Here is an 11,880-nt window from a genome sequence, read left to right as displayed (position 1 = left end):
CACAGCTTCACCTCACTGTCAAAACCAGCTCCGTACTTCAAGGAAGCAACCTTGAAAACAAACTAGTGAAATGACGAGGCAATAATATTACAACAGAAACGCTTCAAAACATGAACATTTTCACAAGTTATTTCAATTTGTAGAAAGCTTAAAAGTTAAAGTGTTAAAAGCTTTTGTATGTCGACTTAAAACCATCACACATTTAGAGGCTGTACTCATTTATTTACACATAACAAAAACAAACAATAGTGGGAAAAAAATAAAGAAATTGACACCCGTCTACAATTAAGACTTGTGTGTACTACTGCACTGTGCTGTATTACACGTTGTTTTTCCCACTCACTATCCATATTTAAGACACCTGGAAGATCCATTTTAATCACTGTGTGGTGGAAATATTTGGGTAAGATAATCACAAAATATATATTTTCTTTTGAAGTAAAAATCAACAGCAGAAAAGAAGCTGAGATAATGGGGAGTCCCCAGACAAGCAGCAGTAATCCCTTACACTTCACTTAATGTGTGTATGTACACGCTTAAATACATTTCCTATGTCAAGCATTCAAGGCTCTTACGTCAAACACAGCTCGACGAAGTCCCACTAGATCTCTATATGCACTTGAATATCTTTGCGTGTTTTTCCCATTATGTGGTTTCCTACAGTTTAGAAATTGAGCTGTTTCAGCAAAAAGAAAAGCACCTGCAATCCCATGTAATCATACATATTTCTTATCCCACTTCCCCGTGGCAGCAAAGTGGCTATTGCTTACACATGTAGGAAAGCACCGCAGTCAGGGGTCCACTGTCAATATTTCCATGCGGTGGCTTCGGTGGTTAAAGCCATTGTGGTTTCTTAAGTGCACTTTGTCAGTGGGTGTCCTCTTTGAGAGCAGAGCTCATTCTGGCCTCCAGCTGGTCGGCCGGGGGCCGAGCGTCCGGGTTTGAGGCGAGCATGTCTAAAAGCAGGGAGGTCATGGCGGGACCGGGAGGTGGGGGCAGCGGGGGCGCTCTCTTAAACTTCATGGGGATGCACAGCTGGAGGTCAGCGTTCTCCCACAGAGCCTCCCCCAGTGGCATCAACCAGCGACCTCGGCACACGTAGGCACCTAAAGAGGGAACACGGGGGAAGACGGCGTTAAGTCGTGGTGCAGGAGGGCCTGCCTCACAGCAGCAGACGCCGTGGGGGGCCACTTCATGCCAGTGATTGTGGGCCACGCTTGTTTTTGCAAGCAGTCGAGTGCCTTCTGGTGTGACATTTTTCTAGGAATTGCCAACAGAGCCCGAGTACTTTTCCAAGGACAAAGAGTGTTTGACCTGGAAATGTAAAAGACTCTTTAGAAATACTGCAGCATGATGCAGCCTTCTTTCTTTAAAAGTTAGATTAAACTGTGTCATCACGACATTTTTGTACAAAAACAAACATTGAAACACTTATTTCATAGCCATAACAAAATAATTAAATGTACTACACTAGAGCGACTGTGGCTAAGTGGAGAGCAGGGTCGTCCTTCAGAGGATCGGTGGTTCGATCTCCGGCTCCGCTAGTGGCATGTCGATGTGTCCTCGACCAAGACACTTAACCCCAAAATGTCTCCCGTAGCTGTGCCTACAGTGTGTGAATGTGCTAGAATCTGAATTGTAAGTCGCTTTGGATAACAGCGTCTGCTAAATGACTGTAATGTAATGTAATGTACACTCAACATTTGGTCAGATTACATTACAGTCATTTAGCAGACGCTGTTATCCAAAGCGACTTACAATAAGTGCATTCAACATAAGTATTCAAGAGAACTACTAGTCACCAGAAGTCATAAGTACATCTCCTTTTCCAAACAAGCATCTAAGAGCATGAAGCAGAGCATAACTCAGAGCCAAAGTACAGTGCAGAAACAAGAAAAACAGTTAGTGCTATAAGTAATACGAAAACAATAAGTGCATCAAGCTAGTATGAATACAATAAGTGCTAAGTGGAAGGCTCAGGGTAGCACTTCCTGAAGAGGTGGGTTTTCAGCCTGCGCCGAAAGATGGGCAGCGACTCCACTGTCCTGACGTCAGTGGGGAGTTCATTCCACCAAAAAAGACGTGACCGGGTCGATCGGCCGCAGGGACCTCTGAGCGTGGGTGCAGATCATTCCATCGTACTCATGATGCACCAACAAGTGATAAACTTGTTAAAAATTGTCATTTCACTTGCCCTTGTGGTTATATATATATATATATATATATATATATATATATATATATATATATATATATACATACATACATATACATATACATACATATACATATACATACACACACACACACACACACACACACACACACACACACACACACACACACACACACACACACACACACACACACACACACACACACACACACACACACACATAAAGCAAATATTGAATGTGTATGTCTGGTAGGAGTCATTTGTTTGCAGCTCACTGTAGGCCTCTGGGTTGATTTTCTCCGCCCCGTGGTGGAACATGATTGTCTAATCACCATCAGCTGTGTGACTGGGGTGTGGCTACATAATCAGTGCCTGAGGGCCGAACCGTCGCCACAATAAAAAGAGATGCAGAATAGAGCAACACTTGTTTCATACTTTCCAGTGATCAGTAGCTCATCAATGCTCTCTGTGCGTTGCTTAGAGTACTTTATGTGGTAAACATGGTCAGACAGCTAACCTGCAGCCACACACTGGACCGGTCTAATGCAGTAAGCCTTGATGAATATTAAGGAGACACTCCAGCTGAATAACATTTTAACTAATGTTTAACTAAAGTTGGGCAAAGCTGAATTAGCAACATTAGCTTCCTCCTCTTTCTTTCATACCATTACGACATTAATAATTCTGGGTTTTGGCTGCTGATCAGAGCAATTAAGAAAGATAAAACTTGAATCGGTCATTTGTCTTCATTCAGCGTTTTCTAGACTAAATGATTAATCGAAAAAAATCATTAGTAGCAACCCCCTAAAAAATGAAAGACGATTATCCTTGAAAGTAATTAAAATGCATTAATCGTTACTTCATCTCAATGTCTCTTGGATATACTTCAATGGAGCACTGTCCAACACATCCAGTCATGCAAGTCCTCTTCCCCCAATGATGCTCCACACTGAACCCTGACCTACACACTTCACACAAAGTCGAGGTTCAAGTGTGGGGATGTGGGCCGGTACCGATTCAGGCTACTACGTTTCCATTTAAAAACGCTATCTTTTTGCTACGCTATCGACACTGTGTTAGCTTGAAAACTCCGGGGTTGCGACGTAGTGTGGACGGGGAAACCGGAAACCTTTGACAACGATGAGTTACACTTCTGCGTTCACTATTTGATTAGGTCTTAGCAGTCACGACGTGTCCTTCCTCGATTCGTCACACTGCCGGAAGAAAACAAACTTGATTATTATCGATCGACTACAGAAGTTATTTCAACATGGATAACCGATTACAGGCATTGCTGACCTTGTTGTCTATACTAGCAGCTGTTGTGCAGTTCAGTTCTGAATTTTATGACTTCCGACATGCGGAGGAAGCAGCCGTTATTGGAGTGATTAGCGAGCGGCGTGTTCAGCGGTGTTATCAGACCTACGGAGCGGACGTCTGAAGTCACGTGTTTGTGGCTTTGAGGAGGGCGATAGACTTTCCTTTTCTTATTTATGCTTATTTTGTTCTGCACAACTATTGTTTAGTCCACACAGAAACTGTAAAGGAACAAAAAGCATAAATACTCTCCAGTAGGACAGACTTCAGCCTCCAGCAGAGCTACGAGTGAGAACAGACAACGAAACGAGTGAGAGACGTGTGTTGACCACATTTATGGATCATAATCTAGTAAACTTTGATTTGTAAGTGTTCATCATGAAATAAATCTGATGTGTGTGAGAGTGTGGTATTCGTTTTCAGGCGTGTTAGTATGGTGCTGGAATGCCCGTGTGGACAAAGATCCTTTTCGCTTTAAAACCCTGTTTTAAGATTGTAAACGTATTAGTGTGGATGTAGCCTCATATAGCTGGATATGTGACAACTATTCTATATGTATATACATTTATACTGGACTTTTAATTCCTGTCTAAGTTTTGACCAACTAGTTGCTGCATTAAAAAGGTTTACACTAGGATTGTGATTCCTGTACATTTTACATTTATGGAACTTTTTTTATAGCAAATTTCTGGTGTTTGATTCATTATTTCGATAATAAATTCATTCATTTATATTTGTTACATTTTGTTTTACACGTTAGGAAAACAATGTGCAAGTCAAGCCTGATGTTGCCTTCCACATAAAAGAATGATCCCACTCACATCCTCACAGCAAGGATACAGCTCATCATTTAAACACTGGTAACAGAGCGGTACTCTCCATCAGTACGGGGACTGAAAAAGCAGGATCGGTGCATCCCTAGTCAAGTGCAGGACCGGCCTGGTAAGAGGCCAGCAGTGAGTCCCTAACCCGACAGAGCAAAAAGCTAACAAGCGGCGCTGGGCTTCAAGGACAAACACAGGAGGTTGTGTCTCCTCGACTCGGCTCCCCTGCCTACTCAAATAACTGTGGGTGTGTGGGTCTTCAGAGAAGATAAAGTAAAATAATGGACCATTTTATCTGTCTGTGAAAAGCCTCCAGCTGCCTCTACCCATTTTCACACTGACAAAGAGGATTGTGATCTGGGCTGCTAAATTCCATTTTGCCTTCCTTTTTTCTTTTTTTTTTAAAATTTGAATCCACTGAAACCCCCTCTCGCCCTCCAATCATAAGCGTTTCATTCCGCCTCATGGACTATCAATGACTCAGGGAGGTTCTCAGGCACTAAACTTGGGGATAATGGTTCATATCTCCCCTGCCCATTTTTGTGAATAAAATGAGACAACTGTAAAACAGCCATTTCATTACTCTCTGACAGCGGAGCGCAGAACCGGGCCCTGCGTCCATTAAGACGCTTCCTCATCCTATGGCCACATGGGTCCTGACAGGAAAACAGGAAATGAAATAAATAAAAGATTAAAATCTCACAGCTATACTGGAATGCTGGCACAGAGCCTCGCCTTGCTCATGTTGAATTGGCCAGAGTTTTGCAGACTTTATAGGTCCAATTCATTACATCAAACGTTCTTTGTGATGACGAAGTTGACGAGAACACGGCTGCATCTTTGCATTGCCGTGGACATGTCCTTAAAAGCACTGGGTCAGGACCAATGTTGTCATGTTTTTTGAAAAGATTAAAAATGAAAGAAACTGGTACCTCATGCTGCCAATGACAGCACGGCTGAATTACATGCTATCAGCTCGCATTACAAGAAGCGGAGCTACTATCATCCACATCAAAATGTACACAGCATAAATCATCCATCTCTTTGCCATTTAGATCTATGATTGTACCATCTGTGGTTGATGAATATATGATGTATGGTATGTGACATTTTTAATATGTGCCAGTTAATTAAGTCAGACTCGATTCAGCGCGATGTGTCATCAAGCCGCCTGACCACACACTGGAACTCTCCGACCTTCCCGTGAGCTGGTGAGGGGGGGATGCAACATGACATTTGAATGACACACTATGACTTTATGACTCATAATGTTAACATTGTCCCAGTCTGTATTCACATGATGTGTAAGTCTATACCTCCACTGCGTCAGGTATTCCCCATCTCTTTCCATTTTCTACCGACTGTGTACTCACCCAGTTGTTCCTGTGTGGCCCCTTCTTCCAGAAAGGTGATTCTCTCCAGGACGGCCCAGAACATCACACCCAGGGAGAAGATGTCTGCCTGGGCTGTGTAGGTCAGTCCGCCCCACACCTCTGGAGCCATGTAGAAGTCAGAGCCGCAGGTGGAGGAGAAGTGCTGCCCGGTCAGCTCACCGTCCACCGGAACCTCCCTCATCTTGCTCAGACCGAAGTCCGCCACCTAGAGGTTGGACGGACAGATTGACTGAAAATGAAACGCTGTAATGCAAAAGAGTAAGATAGTAATGTCCTGAAACCCGATGCTTCATTACCCCCCCCCTTTGGGGTGTTTTCTGACATTTTATGGACCAAATGATTACAACCAGAAATTAATTGACGGACAGATTGTTTATTTTTCAAGTTGCAGCCCTATAGCAAATCTCTCTATTCGACAGAGGACAACATCATTTCATGTGCACCATTACCAAAAGGACATGCTGACAGGAAAAAGGAAGAAAATGGGCCTGATGTTGTGACTCCAATATTAAATTCCAAATTAGTGCACCTGTGGACTGGAGAATAGAAATGCATGAATATTAAGAGTGCTAAAAAAAACACAAATACATGTGAGGATGTCTAAGATGAAGGCATGTGAGGGCAGACATACATTTGGTGTATTTTTGTATTACATTTAGACCCAATAACCTTCTGAAAGAAAAATGATTATTGTTTCAAAGTTGTGTACTGACTGGGATAATGCCACTGGGGCTGACGTAAACACCGTTGTGTCACAACAGGCCGCCTACCTTGACGACAGGACCCCTCTGTGACATGCAGACCAGCACGTTGTCGGGCTTCAGGTCTCGATGGGTGATACCCAGACTATGCAGGAAAGCCACGGCACTGCAGAGCTGTCGCACCACGCTGTGGTTACGCTGGCAGTCCGGTGGCCTGGAGAGCAGGTACCGATTCAAGTCGCCCCCATCACAGTACTCCATCACCAGCCACAGGGCGAAGCAACGCAGGGGTGTCTGCGACTGCTCTTCCTCCATCGGGGCCGGTCTCTTCCTGGCTTTGTTCTGAGGCCTGTGTGGAGTTGTAGAATCAGATGCACTTGATTTAGTCTCGTCCTGAAGAGAGTTTGTCCTGTCCTGAAGTCTTGAGACAGAACTGCTCCTCCACTGGGTGTCTTTACTCTCCTGACTTTGCGCTGCTCTGACTACACTGCCCTTCAGCACGCTCTCGACCAGACGTGGAGGCACTTTCCCTGGTTTTAGGGGCTTCAGGCTCCTCGGCCCGGTTTGCAGGAGGCAGCTGTGCAGTGCAATGACGTTGACATGGTTCTTGGCAGTGGCTCTCATGGCCCACAGCTCTTGCAGGTAGAGTTCAATGCACTCCGGGTTGCTACAGGGCAGCCGCTTGATAGCCACCCTCTGTCCTGTTTTGGCCATATGGCCCTCAAAGACCACGCCATAGCTGCCTCGTCCTACCTCCCTCTCTAAAGTGTAGAGCTCCTCCATCTCTCACAGGGGCTGAGGCCTGGTGTGACTGCGTGCTAAAACAAATACAAACGATGGTTAGCATGATAACGAGTACAACTATCAAAATGAGCGTCTAGTATTAACAACAGTGTAACGTCAACTGTAAAATTGCAACAAACCTTTAACCAGGCTGATTTTAAAGTTTACGTTTTCACGTGAGACACAAAATTAATGCTTAATTAAACTCAGCTGGGATTACTAACGCTAACGTTACTGTAACGTTATGTGCTAGAGCCGTTTACTCCTTGAATTAATTAAGCTAGCTTTCCTGTTTGTATTAAAGTTGACGTTAAGACACAGTGTGTTGTACAAATGACTATATTTTCAGTGGCTTCGAGAACATATGAAGGAACTTCCTAAATACGTTTAACGTTGCGCTGTCTGTAGCAGCACGGGCGTTAGTTTAAAAGGGAAGCGATACACAAAGCTCTTACGTTAGATAGGCTCACCCACAAAGACTTCAGCTTACATTACCGGCAGTGAACAGACTTGAATCTACTTGTTGGACAAACTGTCTCGCGCCATATTCAACGAAGTTTGATTATTTATGGTCGATAAACAACACTTCTACCAGCTAATGCGAGAGACTTCCGCAACTAAATTCGGAGCGTCCCGCTCTGTGTTTACGTGTATTGTGATTGGTTACAGAAATTCAGCCGCGTGTTGTGATTGGTTGGTAGCAGAGCCGTAGGGCGTAGAACAATTCAAAACAGAGGAGAAGACTTGTCGGCTGGTTTCGTGATTTTTAAAGGCATTGAAACGGACTGTTGGTATCAGAAATAATGGTAATAGTTAATGCAACCTTTATTTTAAGAATGCCAACATATTTTTAACGCAATAAAGTGATATTAGATCAAATAAACAATGCTAAACAACGCAGTTTTGCCGCTGCAAGGTTTGTCAGAGGAGTTAGTTAGAAGTGTCTCATTATATAGCCGATATTATTATCAAGTGTGTCTCATTCAGGGATGTGCGGTCAGGGGAGGCAGGTGAGGCTACCTGTCATCATGAAAAGTAAAAAACAAATAATGCTAAAATAAAATAAATATTAATATTTCTTTACTAATCTGTGCTATAAATATAATTTCTGTATGATTCCAATAATTTCAAGCATTTTTATAATCAAAATCGCTGAATAAGCTCATGTCCTGTTCAAACAGAGGAGACAGTGAGGTGAGGCGATCCCTCACAAACTGGGTTGAGCGCGTGCCTTTTGCTTTCTCATATTTGTAGTATTATTTGTAGACACTGTAATATTTGTAGACACTTTTATTATATGTCCTTTCTTTACATAGACTAGGTACTGTATTTCACGTCTGTGTAGAACATATTTAGTGTTGCTGATCTGACATTAAACCGCAGTGAAAAAGCACAGAGAGGCAAACACTACTCTGCTTCAATGAAGAGGGCGTGCGAGAGCCCACGGGTCGGGTTTATGTTTGTTCTGTCGTTGCTCTTCTTCTACACTTCTCTTCTTCTTCTTATATTTTTCTTTGACCACAACAATGTAAGATTCTATATCCAAGCTTAAAAATGTCTCAAAAAACAAGGAAATATGAACAAATCAACAGCAATTCAATGTCGGACAGGTAAAGTAACCTTTTATGTGTTTGTTGTTCTCTTTATACATCCATCGTTGTTACACAGATTATCGCGGAATCTCACGATTTTCGCGGGTGGCGCCCGCGAGCGCTCCGCTTCTGAAACGCTCCCGGTGGAATCAAGTATGTACCTTACCTATGTGTGTGTAAATAATGCTGATATGAAATATGAAAAACAACCAGTAGTCAATGTGCAAGCTGCCAATTGAATGTTGATTTAAGCTACTCTATTGGGTTCATGTATTTGTAAATCTGACTTATGTAGTGTCAGAGCCTCACCAGCCACGAACCTCACCGCACGTCACTGGTCTCATTATAGTAGCCATGTAAACATTAAATGTTAGATGCACTGTAGTTACACCAGCAAAGGTAATGACGTGTCCCATAGTATTTGTATGTTTATAATAATAATGATAATAATAATTGTTATTATTATCATTATTATTATCGGTGATGTTAATATGATTTCTGAATGATTCTCATGATTACAAAACTTAATGTCCTATATTGAAAAAAACTATTTATAGGCACATTCTAGACTTTGCTCAGAGAGAGAGTTTGGTAGACTCACAGTTCAGGACACATTAGACATTGGACGAAATAAACTGCATAGAAGTGCTGATAATGCTTTACTAAAGTGATACATCTGAATAGGTAGCCTAGATGAAATAGGACACTTTTGTAATCAAGCAATTTCATTTGACAAAAAGCACTGGAAGTGCAAAAACACCAAACTTCCCTCGTTGCTGCAGTCCCCATTTAATCACAAAAGACCATCTGAACAAAACACACACACACACACAATGAGTGGGTGCTGCATCAGTATCGACTGTTTTTTGGTGGTGGAGCGGCAACCGTGGTGATGATGACAGATAACAGCATCGGTGTGTGTGTGTGTGTGTGTGTGTGTGTGTTCTTCTGAGAGAATATAATAGGAAACATGGTGATTCATTGCACTGAAGCACAGGAAGAAGAAGAAGAAGAAAGTCTCTGAAGTGTTTGTGTGTGTGAAATGTGTGAGTGCGTATGTGATCCATAGCTTTTATCCGCGATGCCAATCATGAATCCTCTTCATTACTTGAGGAAGATGGAGGCAGTCACACTCGGCTTGCTTTTATCATGACGCACGTGCCCTCTATTCTATTATCATATCTCACTCGCTTTGACAGATATCTGGATGCAGACATCCAGCATAATATAGAGTGCACGGGAAATATTTAGTGGGTCCCACTCGGAGGTGTTGGAGGTGCCGAAATTGAATTTCCCAACAAATTCAATAAAGCATTCCAGCCCCCCCTCACCCCCCACCAAAAAAAATGTTAACGAGTCCGATAAGAATTATAGTTGTAATCACCTCTGTTTTCAGACTAATTGTGTTTCTGTGGGGGCTTTGCTTGCTAATTATAGAGTCCACCAACAGGAGGGGCAACAGTAATTATTTCCTTGATTGAGGTCAGAACCCCTGCATTTAATCCAGAGGTCTATACCCTCCCCCTGTGCGCAAAGAGTAAACATCTCCTCGGCGTCGCGTACTTAATTTCACAGCAGTCGCTCTTTTTTTACAAACGATGGTTTTGTTCCTCAGTAAGCCAGCTTCCACATGTCTCAGTTGTGCAGAGCCCAGTGTCCTTACATCGCATTATGTTTTTTGGTTTCAGACGCCCCCCAAAAAGGGACCCGAAGGGAGTTACACAATGAGATCGATGTATACAAACACATGAGATACTGCCGTGTGTGGCTTCCCGAATGCTTATGCTCCGGAATCAAACTTTCCCAGAGTCTTTTCGGTGGCTGACGCTGCAGGTTTTCAGGGCGGTGCGGTGTAATTCTTCTTCAGTGCAAAAAAAATTTAAATTAAGGCGGCTTTTCCTGGGGGAAAAAAAAGTCATTTTCGGGCCCTGCTGTTAATATCAATTACTTGCGTCTTGACAAGGGGAAAGCCCAGAGACGCCATGCACCCCACAGCTTCTCATCATTGGGTTTAGGAGGGTTACAACTCTGGGTTGGATGGAGAGGAGACGAGGAGTTTGGATATGATCCTAATACCGGTCAATCTCCTAAATCTAGTAAATTAAATTAGGAAGTAAAAGTCTAACTTGGCCACTAAGCCAAAACAGTGGAATGCACTGTATATGCAAATATAGCGTCAATGCAAATTTAGGGAAATACCGCCAAGTGCATCTGTTTATTGGAAAATAGAGTTCATTATAGGGAACTTTGGACAGATAATACATTTAAGCTGATTGCATAATAAGTCCAGCTTTTATGTCAGCCATCACTCTCTCTGATTTCACCACAATGGGGCATATAAAACAACTTGCAATTTCTTTCACCGTAAAGCATTTTAGTCATCATTCTCTGGTTCAATTATTTAGCATGTTTCCATTGATAAAAATCAATACATTTCTTATTATCAACCCTTTACAGCTTTAATGTTGTGGTATGCCCATTTGGAAACCAATTCCACATTTCTACAGAAGGATATTTGCGTTTCTAATCCTCGTGGAGAATTAGGAAATGATGAAAGCTTCAGTCTTAGACAACATCGTATTTATTTATTTTTAACACTGGGAACGGGTTGGGCTCTACTCCATGCCAGAAATAAATACTTTTTAAAGATTATCAGTGGAATTAATATTGTTCTCTAAAATTCATTTTACAGACCATGTGAAACACTAACATCTCCAATTTTGTCATGAATTGAAGAAAACCCAATATTTTCAGATAGATTACCTCACATTTTGAGATAATACAGGATTCTGCGGCTTCATTCTTACATCTACGAGAGGATGTACAAAATCCATCCCTACCAAAACTGGACTTACATGGTTTTGACGTGACGCGGTGCCAAGTTAAGCTCGACCTTCTCCGTCATCGAGGTAATCACTGCCTCTTGGCCACCAGAGGAAGCGTGTGTGTACACTGGACAGCCGGTGGATAACGGCGATATCAATGACAGACAGGCCCTTGCGACGGCTGCTTGTTCTTCTTGGCTCCTTATCTCAGCCGCACCGAGGGCTCCGTCTATGTACCCAATTCATCCATCACTATCAGACCACACAC

At 42.7% G+C, this 11,880-nt stretch overlaps 1 protein-coding gene across 4 annotated transcripts; it reads right to left on the bottom strand.

Moving 5' to 3' along the window:
• Positions 1–214: 214 nt before the first annotated feature.
• Positions 215–7,811, bottom strand: si:ch211-63o20.7 (Serine/threonine-protein kinase pdik1l-B-like). 4 transcript variants are annotated; one of them, XM_068708731.1, is made up of 4 exons: positions 7,651–7,811; positions 6,482–7,230; positions 5,691–5,916; positions 215–1,106 (listed from the first exon to the last, which is right to left on the bottom strand). In XM_068708731.1, exons 2-4 carry the CDS (start codon positions 7,193–7,195, stop codon positions 868–870), a joined length of 1,179 nt encoding a protein of 392 aa, XP_068564832.1. In that variant the 5' UTR covers positions 7,196–7,230; positions 7,651–7,811; the 3' UTR covers positions 215–867. The 4 variants fall into 4 exon arrangements, with proteins under 4 accessions (XP_068564832.1, XP_068564833.1, XP_068564834.1 ...); XM_068708732.1 differs by having other exon boundaries at positions 7,666–7,811; XM_068708733.1 differs by having other exon boundaries at positions 7,686–7,811.
• Between the last annotated feature and the right edge of the window lie 4,069 nt (positions 7,812–11,880).

Source organism: Cebidichthys violaceus, unplaced genomic scaffold, assembly GCF_023349555.1.
Source record: "Cebidichthys violaceus isolate CVI_PGR_0920_01 unplaced genomic scaffold, fCebVio1.0.p SCAF_14, whole genome shotgun sequence".
Taxonomy (NCBI): Eukaryota; Metazoa; Chordata; class Actinopteri; order Perciformes; family Stichaeidae; genus Cebidichthys; species Cebidichthys violaceus.
This window is presented reverse-complemented; position numbering and strand designations above follow the sequence as displayed.